This window comes from Myxocyprinus asiaticus, chromosome 2 (genome assembly GCF_019703515.2).
Source record: "Myxocyprinus asiaticus isolate MX2 ecotype Aquarium Trade chromosome 2, UBuf_Myxa_2, whole genome shotgun sequence".
Lineage (NCBI taxonomy): Eukaryota > Metazoa > Chordata > Actinopteri > Cypriniformes > Catostomidae > Myxocyprinus > Myxocyprinus asiaticus.
The window spans coordinates 29,546,774-29,568,233 of record NC_059345.1 but is presented as its reverse complement, the minus strand read 5'-3'; the positions used below and the strand labels follow the sequence as shown (position 1 = coordinate 29,568,233).

Sequence of the window (21,460 nt, the reverse complement as noted above, 5' to 3'; positions counted from 1 at the left end):
GGGGTTTACACACTTTTGCTTCACTATAATCAAGGACTGAGTCCATCAAAAGATTAAAGTCTCCTCCCAATATTATGTCATGAGAGATGCCAGCAGCTTGCAACATCCCATCAAGATCTATAAAAAAGCCCTGATCATCAACGTTAGGTGCGTAAATATTAACCCAAATCAACATTTGCCCCTGAATTTCTCCTAAAACAACAATGACTCTTCCTAATTTATCTTTAATATGTTTGAGACATTTGAATTGTAGATGCTTATTTATCATTGTAATGACTCCCCTGCTCTTACTTGAGCCAGCACTAAAGAAAACATGTCCACCTCATATCTTACCAAATTTTTCAGCTTCCTGCGGGGAAAGATGTGTTTCTTGAAACACAATATCATATCTCTTACGTTTAAGAAAATAAATAACCTTCCTTCTTTTTATAGGGTGCCCCAACCCATTCACATTCCATGTGGAGAGAGACAACTTATTCATATTAACATTTGACATATTGATATAATAAAAAAATGAGTGTGTCAAAAACAAGATTACACAGACCACATTCCCCATTAATGCAACCATCAAACCCCAAAATTCCCCCCCAAACAAAACAAACAGAAAAAAGAAAAATGTGTGCATTAACGCCACGCACGACAGCACCAACCGGCGACAATCCCTCTTAACTCAAAGAGTCCATGTACGCATGCGAGAACCCCCACGACAACTTTGCCATCAGATTATTCAAGTCCGATGTTTCTGCACAAATTTCGTGAGGCAAAATTACATAACAGAAAATACTTTGTAAAACAGACCCCAGCCAATAGGCAGAATAACAGAAAAAACATGTCGATTCATTCACAGAACTGTCTCGAAGGTGTGTTCCTCCACAAAATAAACTCCAGCTGATATAAAGTCGTTCAGTTTCCTCGGACAGACAAACAGTTGTTCAGTGAGCCGGCTGTTATGAGTGCAGCAGATGAGGTAATCATTCTACTAGGAGGCATTAGCACAAAGAACGAACAGATTTAACCACAACTGTCCCGAAGTAGTGTAATTCCACAAAACAAGCTTCAGCCGCTAGGCGGAGCCAGCACGAAAAATAAAACCGGCATCCCGGTTCCTCGGATGATCAAGAGCCAAACTAACTCGGAGGCCGTGCAAAAAACCCCCCAAAAAAACACCGTAACTTACTCAGCCCGTCAACTTTATAAAGGACGTCCTTTATGTGAGCATGTAGATATTTTGCGGTCATCCATAGTGTCCATTCTCGATCTGGCCGGAATCTTCCGTCAATGCAAAAGTTTCTTGGAGTTATGCCATAAAACAAACTCCAGCCGCTAGGCGGAGCCAGTGCAAAAAGAAACAAAAATGGCACCCAGCTTTCTCAGATAATAGAGTTTCTCAACCGCGAGGCAGTCTAATATAAGAAACATCAAAGTGCCTGTTTTGGACATGTAAATACTTTGCGACCATTCTTCGTTTCTGTTCTCAGTTTGGCTGGGAACATCAGTGCAAAAGTGATCTTCTGTTGGTGTAAGAGTTTCTTGCATTCCCTGAACCGATCGCGTTTCTCTCTTGTCGAATTCGCAAAGTACGGGAACAAGAAAATATTATGGTTCTTCCAAGAAAGCTTCCCTTTACTCCTCGCCTGGCGCAACACGAGATCATTATCGGATGATTTCAGAAATTTGGCCAGAATGGATCGAGGCCTATCTCCCTCACCAGATCTTCGAGACAGGACTCTGTGAGCTCGCTCGATTTCCAGCTTGTGGCCTGTTATGTCGAGCAGACTCGGGAAAAGCTCCTCTAGGAATTTCACCATATCTCTGCCCTCCTCATGCTCAGGAATTTTAACAATTCGAATGTTATTCCTGCGGCTTCTATTCACAAGATCTTCAAGCTTTTCAAGAACACGTTCCAAATCAACTTTGGTCGCGGGCGGATTAGCGGCTAATTCCCTCTCCGATGACTCAAGATAATCGATTCGTTTTTCAACTTCTGTCACTCTTGTAAACAACTCAGAGAATTTTGTTTCCATCGCCGTAATCGATCGACGTGTTACAGCGAGATCCTCCAAGTCAGCAACAACCTTCTTTCAGCATCACCGAGATGGACAGTTGACGCTGAATTTCATCTCCTGACGCGCTTCCCAAATCGAGTCTCCGGCTCGCAGTCCCATCAGAGGCCTCAGCATGAACACGTAAGTGTCTTTTAATGTCTCCAGAGTCTAAGGATTTTGACTTCTTTGCCATGTTTACCTCAAAGAGCAAGTATGTAACTGGGTGTATCAAATCTCACAGGATCACAACATGAAAATAATTAAAAAACGAGCAAAGTTGGCAGAGCTCGTGTCTCACACGTCTGCCTCTCGCATGGCGTCACATGAACCCTCACTTGCATTGTTTAGAGGAGGAGGCCTGAAATGAAATCCTAAAAGTCTTAAATTCTGTTTTGATGAAGAAATAAACTCCGATACATCTTGGATGGCCTGAGGGTGAGTAAATTATCAGCAAATTTTCATTTTTGGGTGAACTATTCTTTTAAGATTCTTCAATAAATTCTGTGTTGCACTGAAAAAATAACCACAAACGGGTTTAGAACAACATGATGGTGAGTAAATAATGAAAGAATTTTCACTTTGAACTTTTCCTTTAAGAAACATTTATATTTACATTTATGCATTTAGCTGATGCTTCTATCCAAAGCGACTTGCGGTGCATTCAGCGTATATATTTTTATCAGTTTGTGTGTTCCCTGGAATTGAATCTATGATATTGCCGTTGCTAGCACCATGTTCTACCAGTTGAGCCACAGGAACCCTATAGAAAACCAATAAAAATGTTGAACAGTAACCTCACTGTCTTTATGGAATAAAATATACAGTGACATAATGGCATTGTGTAATAGCCAGCCTTAGACACTTTATAACAGCATGCTTCTTGGCTGCTTTCCTAACCTGGCCGCTCTGTGTCTTATGTTTTGGCGGACACAGAAATCTTTCAATGTTTTCTATCAGCACGGGAAGCTGCGCGAGGTAGAGACCGGGATCGAGCCGGCAGCATGAGTGTACAAGAGGAGCCAGCTCAGCCCGCCCTGGAGCGCAGGAGCAGCACCACCCCTCAGGAAGGACAGGATCTTTACACCACTGCATGCAATGTCGTCATCCACCGCTGCGCCATGCTCCTGCTGGCTGTCAGCACACCACTCACACAACACATCAATCAGCAGCCACTGATGGGTGGGATCAACCAGGACGGAGGCGGGTTTATGACGAGGTGCGTGGCATCATCAAGTAGAGTGAGCTGTTAAAACAAGTACAAACATACCTTGAACCTTTTAACCTGATGCACATTGAGTCCTGTTAACATTAATTAACATTTTTAACTATATCTATTACAATCGTAACCCTTATCTTTGAAGCCTAAAGTTCTCGCTGAACTCGTTCTTGCTGCACTCTCTTCTACAGCCTCCTTAGGAATGCCTGACCTACTTTTCAGATTTACATTATCCAGATGCCAAATACCTTGTGTGTGACCTAATTCTGAAGGACCTTTTTGAGGCTGACCCAAATGCAATTATTTTAAAAGCAGTGGTTACTCTGATACTTCATTTCATTAAATAAACATTACTGAATTAGTCAGTCATTAGTGATATTCATTTATAATTGGGTCATATTTCTTAATTACTTGATTATGTGTTATGTGAGCTCATAGGAACTATAATTTTTTTTCTCATTTTCATTTTGTGTGTGTGTGTTTTTTAGGAGCGAGAGCCTTTCAGCTGAGAGTCGGTCCATCCAGAGCAGTCCCAGTTACAGACTTACAAAGTCCAGGAGTGAGTCTGATCTCTCTCAGCCAGAGTCTGATGAAGAGGGATATTCACTGGTGAGCACCACCACCACACACTTCCCTCCATCTTATCTGAGGTACTCTTTGTATGACTGTATAAATTGTGGTTATGTAACCTGTTGATGTGACCTGTTTCAGAATGCGAGGAGAAATGTGGATCTGGATTTAGCTTTCACTTCTAAAAAAAGAGGTAAAAGCCCCTCCCCCAACACTCTCAGTCCTTCTCGTACTTCTGATGGAACGGATTGTACTGCTCTCTTAATCTTCATATCTGTGCAAGAATGTGTGTTTGTCTGTATGAGTACACATGTAAACCCTGTGTGTCAATCTATTTTCTTCTTCTTTGCCAAATGTGGCTGTAAAATGAGAGGGGACAGTGGATTCCTTCTCGCATTGGTCTTTCCTCTGTATCCTCTTCATGGTCTGCCAAAATTCAGCCCCATGCTACATTGTGGAGAAAAAAAGTGCCATAGCAAAATTCTGTAATACAGGTCTGATCCCCACTAGGGCTGGGTATTGATACAGATTTCCCAATTCGATTCTATTCCGATTCACAAGCTCTCGATCCGATTTTGATTCATATGGGTATATTTCAGTTATAATGTACCTTTTGCTTACATATGAAAGAAATGATCTCACAGCTAATGCTGTTAATTATACAGGGGACCTTCTTACTAGGTACATTACGAAAATATGAATTTTACTAATTATATATATATATATATATATATATATATATATATATATATATATATATATATTGTTATTATTATTATTTTATTTTTTTATCATTTTGGTCAAATTTTGGCTTTTTAAAATTGACCAAATCCATGTATTCAATCAATAAATCAGTATTATATGTCATATATTATTTTTTGTTATATGTTTATTGTTTAATTGCATAATTTGTACTATTTAAATTGATTTGTTGAACCTGTGTTAAAAACCGGTACACTCTCTGTAACAAAAACCAACATTTCTGTGAAGAGCATTATCTTTATCTCATGCATAATTACTATTAAAAGTTTTTTTTATATATAATCAACAACTGACTGTAAAGGACAGAAAGGGTAATAAAAGAGACAGTATTCAATGACATAGGGGTCACATGGATCTTGTCTTTGTACACACATTAGACGGAACATCTTTTACTGTCAGCACGCAGTGAAAGATCTTGCTGCTGAATATTTACACTCTACTACACTATCGATAATCGATGCATTGGAAAGTCTATATTTTTACCTACCCCTAATCTCCAACACTCTAAAGCAATGCTTATTACTCATGTCCGTGCCCACAACAGAATGTGTAGGCACAGAAATCTGCAGATTTCCACAGGATTCAAATGAATTTTAAACTCCCAACATATTCAGATATAATTGTTTATTTAAAAAATAAAAATGTGTCTATAGGACAGGGGTGCACAATCCTGCTCCTAGAGAGCCACTTTCCTGCAAAGTTAGTTCTGACTCTAATAAAACCCACCTGAAACAGCTGATTAAGGTCTTTGGGTGCACTTGAACATTAAAGGAAAGTGTGTTAGAGCAGAATTGAAAAAACTCTGCAGGAAGTACTGGGTAGATTTCCAGGAGCAGGATTGGGTACAATTGGCTTAGGACTTCACTCTGCTTACAATTAGCTTCAATTAATGATCAATCTCTTTGTGTCTTTTAGGCTTTCTTTACAGTTCTCCAGACTCTTCTGCTGACTGGTTTGGGGGACGATTGGCCAGTGAATGCTTATACAGCTATCCACAGTCCTGTGAAGAGTCAGACCTTGATCTGAGCAACTCACTCAAGCTCTATGCACTTATCGAGAACATAGTGAACTTCATCAGTGGAGATGTTGGGAATGCCCCTGCTTTTAAAGAACCAGAAGAGAGTGTTTCCAGCAGCCCACAAGCCATGATTATAGCCATGGAGCAGCAGCAGAGCCGAGCAGAGGTATGTGCCCTCACGCTCAAGTACAGTATACAGTGGGGGAAATAAGTATTGAACGCGTCAACATTTTTTTCAGTAAATATATTTTTAATGAGGCTATTCACATGAAATTTTCACCAGATATCAGTATTAACTCAAGAAATCCGCAAATGTAAAGAATTCACAACATAAAGTCCATAAATAAAGTTATGTGTAATAAAGTGGGGAATGACACAGGAAAAAAGTATTGAACACACTAACTGAAATCAAAGACGCTTCCTGTATGAAGAAATTAATCGGCTGTGGTATTCAGGTGTGATTTTGGCCCATTCTTCTAAACATATTGTCTTTAAATCTTGAAGATTCCGAGGGGCCCTGTTGTAAACCTTGATCTTTAGCTCTTTCCACAAATGTTCAATTGGATTTAAATCAGGTGAGTGCCATTTCTTCTCCAAACATGGTGTGTAGTATGATGGCCAAAAAGTTCAATTTTGCTCTCGTCTGTGCAGACTACACAGACTACACGAGCTTCGACATGCCTTTTCTTTAGTAATGGAGTCTTGTGGGGTGAGCATGCATAGAGGCCATGGCGGTGCAGTGCATTACCTATTGTTTTCTCTGTGACGATGGTACCTGCTGCCTCCAAGTGTTTCTGGAGCTCTTTCTGAGTGGTCCTTGGCTCTTGGGCTACTCTTCTGACTATTCTTCTGACTTCCTGGTCAGAAATCTTGAGAGGAGCTCCTTTGCGTGGCCGGTTGATGACGGAGTGATGTTGCTTCCACTTGTGGATAATGGCCCCAATGGTGCTTACTGGAAGATTCAGAAGTTTTGAAATACGTCTGTATCCAATTCCATCAATATGTTTCGCAACAATAGGGTTGCGAAGGTCTTGGGAGAGCTCTTTGCTTTTACCCATCATGAGATGTTTCTTGTGTGACACCTTGGTAACGAAAAGCCTTTTTATAGACCATCAATTTACTAACCTAGCTGATATTAATTTGCACGGATAGGAGGTATAATTACTTTCTAACTACTTACGGATTTCAGCTGGTTCCTGGCCTTACCTTGCCTTGGAGAACTGCTTTTTCTTAGCGTGTTCAATACTTTTTTCCTGTGTCATTCCACTTTATTACACATAACTTTATTTATGGACTTTAATGTTGTGAATTCTTTACATTTGCGGATTTCTTGAGTTAATACTGATATCTGGTGAAAATTTCATGTGAATAGCCTCATTAAAAATATATATTTTTTCAATACTTCAATACTTATTTCCCCCACTGTATCTCCATGCACTCTGACATTTTTATTTGTGTGTTTAATGATTAAAGATCCCATTATATCTGTCTTCACACACCTGTTTCTGTAGTTGCGTCTGGAGGCCCTTCATCAGATTGTGGTGTTAATTTCTGGGATGGAGGAGAAGAGCAGTCAGGCTGGCACTGGAGGTGCAGCTGGACGAACAGGCCTTAGTTTTCACTCTGCCTCTCTGCTAACATCAGTCAGACTACAGTTCCTGTCTGGGTGTTTTGGCCTGGGTGCTTTCAGCAATGGGGGGTTCAAGGGGGAGAGCGTCCAACTACACCACTACCAGGTAATTAATCTGAATAATTTCAATTCAGTTAGACGTAATAGAGGCACTGCAGAATGGGTGGCATAATGTTGATTACAATCTTAAAGTTATGCCACACCAATGTCTGTATACTATAATACAATACAAATATAGTATTGCACATTGGCCATCATCACTGGTTTAGTGTCAAGCTGAGTTGAGCTTTAAATGGCCTTTTTTTTTGTGTAGGTTATGCTCTCTCTATACGAGTGCATTTAGCAGTGCTTATGCTTCTTGACAAAAAGATAAGCAGAAGTTTTTAGTAGGGCTGTCAATTTAACACATGAATTCAACATGATTGATTAAATAATAATAAAAATGTGTTAAAAAAATGTATGCAATTAATCATGACCTCGAACCATAATATAGAATGTTCCTGCCAAATCAAATCAAATCACTTTTATTGTCACACAACCATATACACAAGTGCAATAGTGTGTGAAATTCTTGGGTGCAGTTCCAAGCAACATAGCAGTTGTGACAGTGATGAGACATATACCAATTTACAATAAACATCAGATTAACACAACACAATTTAAAATCTAGTATACACATAATTACACACAACACAATATACAAATAATAACATACAATGTACATTATACAATACACACAATATAGAATACACATTATACAATAAAAATTAGTATATATAGTATATATAAAATGTACAGTAGGTTGTATTGACATTCAGGCCATCGGTTGATAGTCAGTTGCCAGTGTGTTAAGAGAGATATAATTATGACAGTCCAGTGTGAGATAATAAGATTAATAAAGTGCAGTGCTGATGTATATTGATTGTGAGAGATCAAGAGTTCAAAAGTCTGATTGCTTGGGGGAAGAATCTGTCATGAAGTCTGCTGGTGCGGGTCCTGATGCTGCGATACCGCCTGCCTGATGGTAGCAGTGAGAACAGCCCATGGCTCGGGTGGCTGGAGTCTCTGATGATCCTCCGAGCTTTTTTCACACACCGCCTGGTATATATGTCCTGGAGGAAGGGAAGCTCACCTCCGATGATGTGTCTGGCAGTTCGCACCACCCTTTGCAGGGCTTTGCGGTTGTGGGCGGTGATGCAGCCAGTCAGGATGCTCTCTACAGTACTGGTGTAGAACCGTGGGAGGATGTGGCTGTTCATTCCAAACTTCCTCAGCCGTCTCAGGAAGAAGAGATGCTGATGAGCCTTCTTCACAACGGCCTCAGTGTGGACAGACCATGTGAGTTCCTCAGTGATTTGGACACCCAGGAACTTGAAGCTGCTGACTCTCTCCACTGGTGCTCCATTGATGGTGATGGGGCTGTGTTCTCTTTCTCTTCTCCTGAAGTCCACCACAAGCTCCTTTGTCTTACTGACATTGAGGGAGAGGTTGTGCTCCTGACACCAGCGTGTCAGAGTGTGCACCTCCTCTCTGTAGGCTGTTTCATTTGATTGTCAGTGATCAGACCTACCACCATCGCATCATCAGCAAACTTAATGATGGCATTGGAGCTGTGTGTTGCCACACAGTCATGTGTGTACAGGGAGTACAGGAGTGGGCTGAGAACACAGCCCTGCGGGGCTCCAGTGTTGAGAGTCAGTGATGAGATGTTACTGCCCATTCTAACCACCTGGCATCTGCTTGACAGGAAGTCCAGGATCCAGCTGCACAGCGAGCTGTTTAAGCCCAGAGCCCAGAGTTTCTCATCAAGCTTGGAGTGCACTATGGTGTTGAATGCTGAGCTGTAGTCTACAAACAGCATTCTCACATAAGTGTTCCGTTTTTCCAGGTGGGAGAGAGCAGTGTGTGTATTGTAGATGCAATGGCATCATCAGTGGAGCAGCTGTTGCCGTAAGCAAACTGCAGTGGGTCCAGGGAGGCAGCACAGAGCAGATGTAATCTCTGATTAGTCTCTCAAAGCATTTGCTGATGATGGGGGTCAGAGCATTTATTTCCCTCGATACGTGCATAAAAAGTATTTAGCTCATCCGGGAGAGAGGCAGCGGTGTTCACGGCGGAGTTTTTATTTCCTTTAAAGTCCGTGACGATATTAATTCCCTGCCACATGCTTCTAGAGTTGGTGGTGTTAAACTGTCCTTCAATCTTGTCCCTGTACTGGCGTTTTGCAGAGTGCATAACTGGCTTGTTTATGCTCCACCGCATTCCCGGAATTAAAAGCGGAGGTTTGCACATTAAGTGCCACGTGAACATCGCTATTAATCTAAGGTTTCTGGTTCGGGTAGGTCCGTATTGTTTTGGACGGAACAACATCCTCTACGCACTTTCTGATGAAACACGTGACGCAATCAGCGTAAAGCTCAATGTCGGCATCAGAGGCGGACCGGAACATCTCCCAGTCCACGTGATCAAAACAGTCTTGTAGCATAGAGACTGATTGGTCCGACCAGCACTGAATCTTTCTGAGGGTGGGTGTTTCCTGTTTCAGTTTCTGCCTGTAAGCGGGCAGAAGCAGAACGGAAGAGTGGTCCGATTTGCCAAATGGTGGGCGGTGTGCCATCGGAGCAATTCAAGCTTGAAGTACCACCTGTGTTCAGGAGGGGGCAGTAAGCAAAGCTGGATAGGCAGTGTGTAGCTATACAGACAACAAACCCCACTCAGGCTTGCTTGACACCAGCGACAGCACAAGATGAGAACGTGGTCTTGCATTCAAAAAGGGGTCTTAAGACGTGTTTTTCTGCATTTCAAACTACATTTAACTCTACAGCGACCTTAAATGCTGTGTTTGATACGCAATGCAACCAATGTGAATTATTTAAATATTATTATTTAATAATTATTAAATCATTAAATATTTTTGGTTATTTGTTATTTTTGTTATTTAATTTGATTAATTAATCAGCACATCATGTAATTAATTTCATTGTAAAAAATTGCAATAGATTGACAGTCCTGGTTTTTAAAATGTGGGAGAACATTTAAGGCTTATAAAATGTATCAGACTGGCTTGAGCAGAATTCTCTCCATCTATACATTACAGGATTCATTCTACATACTATACACTAATCAATTAAATCTTCCTAAAAAAAGAAATCATGTAAATTATTTGATATGGCCAGGTAAATTATGTCCCATAGGAAAATACTTTTTGAAGTTTTTGAATGTTATCATTATGTAACCAGCTTTGTCTTTCTTTATAGGATGGAGCCAGGGCAGCCAAGAAAAGTTTACAGATGGAAATTCAGACAGCTGTGCATAAGATATACCAGCAGCTTTCAGTCACATTAGAGAGAGCCCTGCAAGCTAACAAGCACCACATAGGTAATGTGTCTGGACACACATACTCATACAGTGATAACACTTCTTACCTGTTCAACATGTATTCATAATGTTGTGTGTATCTCCAGAGGCCCAGCAGAGGTTGCTATTGGTGACAGTCTTTGCTTTAAGTGTGCGTTACCAGCCTGTGGATGTATCATTGGCTATCTCCAATGGCCTCTTGGATGTTCTCTCTCAGCTTTGTGGGACAGAAACTCTCCTTGGACAGACCCTGCAACTACTTCACAAGCCTGCAGGATCTCAACTCAGCACTGCGCTCAAAGTGGCCAGCACCAGATTGCTGCAGATACTAGCCATCAGCACCGGGTATGACACATTACTTCACAGACAGTCTGACTTTACATAGTTAATTAAGATCGAAACCTCAGATGCTTTGTTTTAAATTGAGATGCTAAATCAAGTTTATTCTGTAAAGGAAATTTAGACCAACTGTAAGATTATGGCACTTTTGTCACGTTCCCTAATTTTTTTGTCAAGTAAATTAGGTTTGTTTGGCAACATCCCTCTTTTAAATGAATATTCTGGATTCAATACAAGTTAAACTCAGTCGACAGCATTTGTGGCATAATGTTCATTACCACAAAAAATTATTTCAACTCATTCTTAAAAAAAGCAAAAATCGAGGTTACAGTGAGGCACTTACAATGGAAGTGAATTGGGCCAATTTGGAAGGTTTAAAGGCAGAAATGTGATGCTTATAATATTATAAAAGCACTTACATTAATTCTTCTGTTAAAACTCATGTAGTATTTGAGCTGTAAAGTTGTTTAAATCGTCATTTTTACAGTCGTTTTAGAGTTTGTTGACATCACATCGTCATGGCTACAAAGTTGTAAAATTGGCTATAACTTTACACAGAAAAGGTTAGTAAGTGATTTTTACACTAAAATCATGTTAACACACATATTGTACTGTACAATACACTGTAAAACAGATTTTTTTTTTTTTTTTTTTTTTTTTTTAAGAATAGGAGGGACGAGTCGAAATAAATTGTGGTAATCAACATTATAACACAAATGCTGTTGATTGAGCTTAACTTGTATTGAACCCAGAATATTCCTTTAAGACTTTAAAAACACATTGGTTCTTGGCCTTTTAGAGTTCACTTACTGTTGCTCTGTCCCCTATCAGAACATATGCAGACAGGTTGAGTCCAAAGGTGGTCCAGTCTCTGTTGGATCTTCTGTGTAGTCAGCTGAAGACTCTGCTGTCTCAAGCTGCGGGGAGTACGCTCAGTGCAAGTTCAGAACTGCTGGAGAAGACTGATGACTGCGCAGATGCCCAGAAAAAAGATTTTCGAGGTAGGACACTCAACAGCATCCATCACCAGTTACAAAAGTCACAAAAGTTATTCTGTTGTGTGGTTTTATATATTGTTTATATAACAATACACTGTATAATATAAATACAGTATATTCGTTGCTGCGGCCAAATCACAGCCATGCTGAAATAGGGCCATACAGCACTCTTGGTTGTGATATATATATATATATATATATATATATATATTTGTTTTATTGTATTTGTGTGATGCAGCTTTGTTACGAAAGAGACACACTGCAGAACTGCACCTTGGAGACTTCCTGGTGTTTCTGCGTCGTGTCGTCTCTTCCAAAGCCATCCAGTCCAAGATGGCCACTCCTAAATGGACTGAAGTTCTTCTCAACATTGCTGCTCAGAAATGCTGCTCAGGTAACAGCTCACCAACCCATCAACCTGTAACTGTCTTAGTGCTATTTATTTTAGGATTAGTTAAATATATGAATTTTTCAGGCATTCCATTGATTGGTAATTTGAGGACTCGGCTGTTAGCCCTGCATGTTCTGGAAGCTGTTCTTCCTGCCTGTGAGAGCAGTGTGGAGGACCATCAGATGACCCAGGTCTGACTCCACACACCCATATTGTTTTTTGTTTTTTTAATGGGCAATGTGTTTCAGTTCTAAATTGATTTGTCACTGTGTAGCAGGTGGTGGATAAATTGTTTTCCCTGCTGTCTGAATGTATGTGGGAGGCTCCTGTTGCTCAAGCCAAACACACCATGCAGCTGAAAGAGAGAGAGCAGGAGCTCAAACTACAGGTGAGGGAGACACAGGTGGTTAAGTGTATGAGGTTTAACCTCACCCTCATGTTGTTCCAGACTCGGATGACTTTCTTTCTTCAGTGGAAAACAAAAGGAGATGTTTAGACAGAATGTTATGGATTGACAGCCTGGTTCCCCTCTCACTTTCCTTGTATGGTAAAAGAGCAGCATCAGCTTTCTTATTGAAAGAAAGTCATACTGGTTTGGAGAAACATGAGGGTGAATAAATGACAGAATTTTCATTAAGGAAACTCACCCATAACTCGTTAAGCTCGGATCGCAAGAAAACATTATACAAATATCGATAACTACAGTCTTGACCAACACAAAATAAGTATCGTTTAAAAGCTTAGAATCTGTACTTTTACAATGTATGTAGGCATTATGACCAAAACTTAACAAGTGCTTTGAAATTGTCAGACAAATCAAAAATGTTCCGTTTTGATCATGTATGTATAGTTTTGCACTCCCCATATTATTGTAATTGTTAAAAACATCAAACTGATCAAATAGCTATGTGTCATATGTTGTTGGAAAACTTTCAGAGAGTAGAATACAACCAGCCTATATGTTTTATTCACAGAAAAAAATATACTGAGTAATAGCTAAGAACATGTTTTTGACACGTTTCATGTAAACAGGTGTTGCTTTTAAGCCGTGGTTTGCTTATAACTTCATGAAAAATAAACAGAACATAAAACATCACATACCTTTACTTAGAGGAGGGGATTCCCATTAAAACGATCCCACACACAGCGTAATCAGATGCATAGATCATTAGATAATCCACACGAAGCACATTGCACACACAGCACATAATGTGCTATCTGGCTAAAAACACGTTAGCTTTCCTGAATCAGATGACTTCATCGGAAATTATGTAGTACCTTGTCCAGCTTCATGGAATACTAAACCAATCATATTAGGATTCAGATCGCTGCAACCAGAGGTGGAAGTCATTCAAATATGGGCAGAGAAGATCTTTCACTCTAATTACATGGCCACCAGGAGATGTCACCAAATACATAACAGACTCAATGATGGCTCAAATGACACAGAATGGAACTGAATGAGATCTCGTTACTCATCCCTGCATGCTTTGGAGAGAGAGCATACCTTTAGTCATTGTTGTATTTGTATGTGTAATTAGTTCTTATGTACAATTATTGTGTTTTATTTGTTTGGAGAGGCTTTTAGACACTTGAAGAAATTTTTGGACACTAGGATCAATTATTTTTGTAATTCTATAACTTTTGATTGCTTTGTCGTATCAACATAATTTTACTCATTTACAGGTGACATGATTAGGAACAAAACAAAAGCAGTTTTTCGGAGCTACCTCATTTATACCCTGAGATATATAATGTCAAATCAGAAAATTAGTTTGGCTCAAGTTTTTTTTTTTTTTTTTTGATTTTTCAGCAGTTTCTTAGGCTGAGAGTTTCAGAATTTATCATAATCTATATAATTAAAAAAGCCTTTGATTTTAGGCATGCCACTGAAACAGGAAATCTTTAAAAACATCTTCAGCGCTTAAAGGGTTAAAATAGTTTAATTCTGATTCTAATGTACCTAAATCCAACATTCACCACACTTTTCTGTTTGTGGACCTGTCTTAGGGTGAGACAGAGGAGGAAGAGGAAAATTTACCTATCCAGGAGGTGACCTTTGACCCTGAGAAGGCTCAGTGCTGCGTGGTGGAAAGTGGACAGGGACTGACGCATGGCAGTGGGGGCAAAGGCTACGGTCTGGCTTCCACTGGCATTTCATCTGGCTGTTACCAGTGGAAGGTTCTACATGCTTCTATGCACACACATTCTAATATATAAATACATTTCTTTCTCTGTCTATGTGAGTGAAAGATATTATGTGCTTTCAGTTCTATATTGTGAAGGAGAATCGTGGCAATGAGGGCACATGTGTGGGTGTGTCGCGCTGGCCCATGCATGACTTCAACCACCGCACAACAGCAGACATGTGGCTCTACCGTGCATACAGTGGCAACCTCTACCATAATGGAGAGCAGACCCTCACTCTGTCCAGCTACACACAGGGAGACTACATCACCTGTGTGCTGGACATGGAGGCTAGAACTGTGTCCTTTGGCAAGAATGGAGAGGTGCAGTGCAATCCATTCACAAACACACACTTTGTCAACCATTTTCACAACCCGCTACTTCCTTTCATAGACCTCCTATCATGTATATGTGCTAAACCATGTTGCTTTATGTGGCAGGAACCCAAACTGGCCTTTGAGGATGTTGATGCCACGGAGCTCTACCCTTGTGTCATGTTCTACAGCAGCAACCCGGGAGAGAAGGTGAGACAAAGAGATAGACAAGGAGAATAAGGGGAGTAGATCATGTTTATTTAACCTCTGTGGTACTCGCCATCTTCTCTATTTATATAAAATAGAGCTAAAATAGAGGACTCTAAACTCTTCACCCTGCAGGTAAAAATCTGTGACATGCAAATGAGGGGCACACCCCGTGACCTGTTACCCGGCGACCCGATCTGCAGCCCTGTCGCCACTGTCCTCGCTGAAGCCACCACCCAGCTGGTGCGGATCTTGCACCGCTCGGAGCATTGGACGCAAACCATCAACCGGAGCATTCTCCAGCGCCTCCAGCAGATCAGAGGTTGCCTGCGGGAAGGAGCTCCTCTAGCAGGGGCCACCAGACTGCGCAAGAGCCGCTCGGCACAGAGCCGAGAGGAGCAGGATGAGAAAGAGGAAGAGAGAGAGGAGAGAGGAAGAAGCGGACGGCACGCTTCGGCAGAGCTGTCGGAGGTGCACTTGCGAACGCTGTGCCACCAGGTGTGGCCGGTGTTAGCTTTGATAGGGGGAGTAGATGGTGGGTTGAGGATGGGGGGACAGTGTGTGCACAAGCAGGCTGGAAGACATGCCACTCTGCTGGGTGTGGTGAAGGAGGGGAGCACATCAGCCAAGGTGCAATGGGATGAGGCGGAGATCACAATCAGGTGAGAGAGAAATATTTGTCTGGATGTTTTCTTTTACTCTGAATATGAGATCTCTTTATCACGCTAAAGTCCCATTCCAACTGCCAGGGATTTTATCGCTGGAGGTCGCTAGTGGCTGTACGGTAGGTTGCTAGTGGGCTTTTCTACTGCTGGACACTCTAACTTTATTGCACAACTGGCCATAGCTTTTGAAAATCTTATTACAATGAGATATATTGTAGATAAAAAAAGATATTTTAAATTGACAAGGAATCTGATTTCTTGCCACCAAAAATTATTATTCTGGAAGTGAAAGTGCTGAATGCATCAAATCATTAACAAGATGAATGATCTATCAATGTTTGAATCAAGCTCACTTAGAATATAGACAATTTCTGACACGATTTTATAATTTTAACCATAAAATGCATGGGTATTTCGCCAAACATTATTACATACTTGGGTCTTTAGAGACCCGTCACGTATATCTATCACAAATGGATCTACAAAATGCCTAGATAGTGTCAAATTTTCAAAACATTTTTAAGACAATTAGAAAATAATAAAATAGAATATATTCTGATATATTTTAATGTTTTATTTTACATATATCAAAGAGATGATGCAATGAATATAGAACAGGATTCTTTACTTCCACACTGAAATTTCATAAGACGAAAATGGCTGTCAAACACATATTGAGCTACACATAACACACAAACTACACACTTTTTGAGTCTAATTAGATGCACAACTTATACCCAAATGACAATAGCCATATCATACTGTTCATGTGTTGCACTTGCTATAGTTTACTTCGATGTTGCTTCTTTGTCAAATAGCAAGGTCAAATGTAAATTAAGTCAATCACTGACACATCAGCGCCACCTTGAGTAAGAAATATCATGCATAATATGTATGGGTAGAAGCATATGGAATACTGATAATTCACCATTATTGCATAGAAAATCAATGTGATATAGTAGTCATTTGTATGAATACAGTACTCGTTTCACTTGTAACGAACAGAAATACACTGACTGGTCAAAAAATATGTCACCGTTTTGATTTAAATAAGCAGATGCTTAATAGTCTTTGATTGGATCATTATTGCAGTGATTCATATGTTTTAGCTGGTAACAATTCTTTCAACTCTTACTGATGCAGTGTGTAGCTTCTTATTTGTTAAACATCCATGTCGGAAGATGAATCCCGTGGTCATGGAAAAGATGTTACTCTGTTTCAGAAGGGGCAAATTATTGGCCTGCATCAAGCAAAGAAAACAACTAAAGAGATTGCTGAAATCACTGGAATTGGGTTAAGAACTGTCCAATGCATTATTAAAACCTAGAAGGATAGTGGTGAACCGTCAGCTTCGTAGAAGTAATGTGGTCGGAAAAAAATCTTGAATGATCGTGAATAGAGATCAGTAAAACGCTTGAAGTCACATCGCTAAAAATCAACAGTAGAACAATGTTTAATAGTGAAAGAGCATTTGCACACACACAATGCAACAAAAACTTACATGATTGAGACTAAGCAGATGTGTGTCCACAAAAAAGCTACTTGTTAGTAAGACTAATTGGAAAAAACGACTTGCTAGGGAGCATAAAGATTGGACTGTGGAGCAATGGAAAAAGGTCATGTGGTTTGATAAGTCCAAATTTACCCTATTCCAAAGCGATGGACGTGTCAGAGTAAGAAGGGAAACGCATGAAGCAATGCACCCGTCATACATGGTGCCCACTGTACAAGCCTCTGGAGGCAGTTATGATCTGAGTTTGCTTCAATAAGTCAGGTCTAGGCTCAGCAACCTTATGCGGCAATAAAATGAAGTCAACTGACTACCTGAATGTACTGAATGACCAGGTTATCCCATCAATGGATTTTTTCTTCCCTGACGGCACAGGCATATTCCAGGATGACATTGCCAAGATTCATCAGGCTCAGATTGTGAAAGAGTGGTTCAGGGAGCATGAGGAATCATTTTCACACATGAAATGGCCACCACAGAGTCCTGACCTTAACCCCCTTGAAAGTCTTTGGTATGTGCTGGAGAAGACTTGGTTCAACTCTCCCATCATCAAAACAAAATCTTGGCCAAAAATTAATGCAAATCTGGAGGGAAATAAATGTTGCGACATTGCATAAGGTTGTTGAAACAATGCCACGATGAATGTATGCCGTAATCAAAGCTAAAGGCGGTCCTATGAAATATTAGAGTATGCAACTTTTTTTTTGGCCTGACATTGTAGATATCCTGTGAGAGTAAACTTGTATAGATATAAAATAATAATAAAAATATGATTTATGAAAGTGCAAAAAAAGAATAGATGCAAGGGAATGAATGGCAGAAGAGGTAGGGTATGTTGGATAAATATAAATAGACTAAGCTGTGTATTGCACAAAATTATTGCTCAGTGGGGCAGTTTTAAATGTTCATGAGATGGATAGCCTGAGGGGAAAAAACTGTTCCTGTGCCTGATGGTTCTGGTGCTTTGTAGCACCATCCAGAAAGCAACTGTTCAAAAAGGTTGTGGGCTGGGTGAGTGGAGTCCAGAGTGATTTTTCCAGCCTTTTATCTCACTCTGGAAGTGTACAGATCTTGAAGGGAGGGCAGGGGGCAACCAATAATCCTCTCAGCAGTCCAAACTGTACTTTTATAGTCTTCTGATGTCCAATTTCATAGCTGAACCAAACCAGACAGTTATTGAAGTGCAGAGGACAGACTCGGTGACTGCTGAGTAGAACTGTATCAGCAGTGCCTGTGGCAGATTGGACTTCCTCAGCTGGCAAAGGAAGTACAACCTCTGCTGGGCCTTTTTCTCAATGTGGGTATTCCACTTTAGGTCCTGTGAGATTGTAGTGCCCAGGAACCTGAATGACTCCACTGCTGCCGCAGTGCTGTTTAGAATGGTGAGTGTGGTCAATGTTGGGATGTTCCCCCTAAAGTCTGCAAACTTCAGGAGCTTGACAGAGGGGTCCTTGGTGGTGCAGTCATTGGTAAGGGTAGTGGGGAGAGCACACATCCCTGGGGGGCACCAGTGCTGATCGTTTATGTGCTGGAAGTGAATTTTCCCTGTCTCACTAGCTGCTGCCTGTCCGTCAGAAAGCTGGTGATGCACTGACAGATAGACGTGGGAACAGAGTTGGTGTAATTTAGTCCAGAGAATAGCTGGGATGATTGTGTTGAAAGCTGAACTGAAGTCCACAAAAAGGATCCTTGCATATGTCCCTGGTCTGTCCAGATGTTGCAGGATATGATGCAATCCCATGTTGACTGCATCATCCACAGACCTGTTTGCTCGATAAGCAAATTGAAGGGGATCTAGAAAGGGTCCAGTGATATCCTTCAGGTGGGCCAACACCAGTCTCTCAAATGACTTCATGACCACAGATGTCAGAGCGATGGGTCTGTAGTCATTAAATCCTGTGATTTTGGGTTTCTTTGGGACAGGGATGATGGTGGAGCATTTGAAGCAGCAGGAAACTTCACACTGCTCCAGTGATCTATTGAAGATTTGTGTGAAGATGGAGGCCAGCTGGTCAGTACAGGATTTTAGACAAGTGTGTGAAACACTGTCTGGACCCTGTGCTTGTCTTTTGTTTCTGGAAGACATGGCTCACCTCCTCTTCACAGATCTTAAGTGCAGGTTGAGTAGCAGTAGGGGGGACGAGGGGGGTTGCAGGAGGTGTTGATGTTTGTGTGAAGTGAAGGTCAGAGCGGGTGTGGGGTGAGAGACTGGGACTTTCAAATCTACAGTAAAACACATTCAAGTCATCTGCCAGTTGTTGGTTCCCTACAGTGTTGGGGGATGGTGTCTTGAAGTTAGTAAAGTCTTTTAGGCCTCTCCACAGTGATGCAGTGTTGTTAGCTGAAAACTTGTTTTTCAGTTTAACCAGAGTATCTTATTTTAGCCACTCTGAATTCCTTATTCAGTGTGTCCCTGGCCTGATTGTACAAGATTTTACCCCCACTTCTGTAAGCTTCCTCTTTTTCCTGACGAAGCTGCCTGAGTTTTGCTGTAAACCATGTTTTTATGTTAAATAAGTCCTAGTAGGAATGCACATATCCTCACAGAAACTGATATATGATGTCACAGTATCTGTGAGCTCACCCAGATTGGTGTCTGCAGCCTCAAATACACTCCAATCAGTGCAGTCAAAGCAGGTTTGTAGTTCCAGCTCTGGTTCATTGGTCCACCTCTTTACAGTCTTTACTACAGGTTTAGCTGATTTTAGGTCCTGCCTGTAGGTTGGAAGAAGATGAACCAGACAGTGATCAGAGAGTCCCAAAGCTGCTCTAGTTACAGAGCGATATGCATCCTTTATTGCTGTGTAGCAATGATCCAATGTATTTCTGTCTCTTGTGGGGCATGTAATTTGCTGTCTGTATTTTGGCAGTTCAAGGGTGAGGTTAGCTTTATTAAAATCTCCCACAATAATAAGTGAGTCCCGGTATTGTTGTTTCGTGTCTGTGATCTGATCAGCCAGCTGTCGCAGCACTGCATTCACACACACGTGTGGAGGAATATAAACACTCACCAGAATAAATGAGGAAAACTCCCGCAGCAAGTAGAAAGACTTACAGTTGATAAAGAGCGCTTCCAAATTAGGACAGCACATCATCTTTAACGTTGTTACATCTGTACACCAACATTCATTGATGTAAAAGCAAGTTCCACCGCCTCTCATTTTCCCTGTTAACTCCACAATGCGATCTGCTCTGAACAGCTGAAAGCCCGGCAGATGTAACGCGCTGTCCGGAATGGCTTCACTTAGCCAGGTTTCTGTGAAGCACAAGGCTGCAGAGATTGAATAGTCCTTGTTTGTACAGATGAGATGTAGTTCGTCCGTTTTGTTAGGAAGAGTGCGGAGATTCGCTAGATGAATGCTCGGCAGCGCTGTTTGAAAGCCGCGCTGTCATAGCTTGACCAGCGTGCTGGCTCGCTTCCCTCGACTGCGTCTCATAGCATGCTTAAACAACACAACTGTGCCTCCAACTAAAATGTCCATCAAAACATCAGAATAGTCCAAAACCAGGAAATTATTGTCTCGTATGTGCTGCCGAATGTTCAGCAGTTCGTCCCTGGTAAAACTGATTGGGAAACAATTACTAAACACAGGACAAACAAACAAAAACAACAAAAGAATTGGAGAGCTCCACACCAAGGCTGCCATCCACGGCGCCATTTTGACTCCAAAAAATGGATGAGGTACAGGGGTGGAATGAGGTTCCTTGTCACAAAAGACCCAAGGTATGCATTAAAGGGTTAAATTATATACATGTACACTATATGGACAAAAGTTTGTGGACACCCCATTTTAATTAACATGTTTAGCTATTCTGTTAATTCCAGTGAAGACTTAATGCTACAGCATACTGTGGCATTCTAAAGAATTGTGTGCTTCCAACTTTGTGGTAACAGTTTAGGGAGAGCCCTTTTCTGTTCCAGCTTGACAAATGCCCCTGTGCACAAAGCGAGGTCTATAAAGAAATAATGTTCTGAGTCTGGTGTGAAAGAACTTGACTGGCCTTCACAAAGCCCAGACCTGAACCTCACTGAACACTTTTAGGATGAATTGGATGCAGACTACGAGCCTGGGTCCATCCAATATCAATGTCTGACCTCACTGATGCTCTTGTGTCTGAATGGGAGCAAATCCATGCTGCAATATTCCAATATCAAGTGGAAAGCCTTTCCAGAAGAATGGAATATGTTATAGCAGTATAGAGTGGGACTATTCCCTAAGGTTTTGAAATTACATGTTCAAAAAGCACACA

General features: G+C 41.0%; 1 protein-coding gene across 10 annotated transcripts in view; it reads left to right on the top strand.

Moving 5' to 3' along the window:
• Positions 1-21,460, top strand: part of LOC127413792 (probable E3 ubiquitin-protein ligase HERC1) — an 88,171-nt gene that overhangs the window by 18,394 nt on the left and 48,317 nt on the right. For 7 of the 10 annotated variants that reach the window (XM_051651237.1, XM_051651229.1, XM_051651222.1 and 4 more), the window contains 15 exons: positions 2,979-3,261; positions 3,750-3,870; positions 3,973-4,024; positions 5,509-5,777; positions 7,123-7,347; positions 10,499-10,619; positions 10,706-10,943; positions 11,769-11,938; positions 12,174-12,329; positions 12,411-12,517; positions 12,601-12,714; positions 14,337-14,507; positions 14,597-14,836; positions 14,954-15,037; positions 15,170-15,696. In XM_051651237.1, the coding sequence (XP_051507197.1) occupies positions 2,979-3,261; positions 3,750-3,870; positions 3,973-4,024; positions 5,509-5,777; positions 7,123-7,347; positions 10,499-10,619; positions 10,706-10,943; positions 11,769-11,938; positions 12,174-12,329; positions 12,411-12,517; positions 12,601-12,714; positions 14,337-14,507; positions 14,597-14,836; positions 14,954-15,037; positions 15,170-15,696 (2,878 nt within the window). The remainder of the gene's footprint in view (positions 1-2,978; positions 3,262-3,749; positions 3,871-3,972; positions 4,025-5,508; positions 5,778-7,122; positions 7,348-10,498; positions 10,620-10,705; positions 10,944-11,768; positions 11,939-12,173; positions 12,330-12,410; positions 12,518-12,600; positions 12,715-14,336; positions 14,508-14,596; positions 14,837-14,953; positions 15,038-15,169; positions 15,697-21,460) is intronic. The other 3 variants (XM_051651247.1, XM_051651216.1, XM_051651286.1) reach the window with 1 other exon arrangement.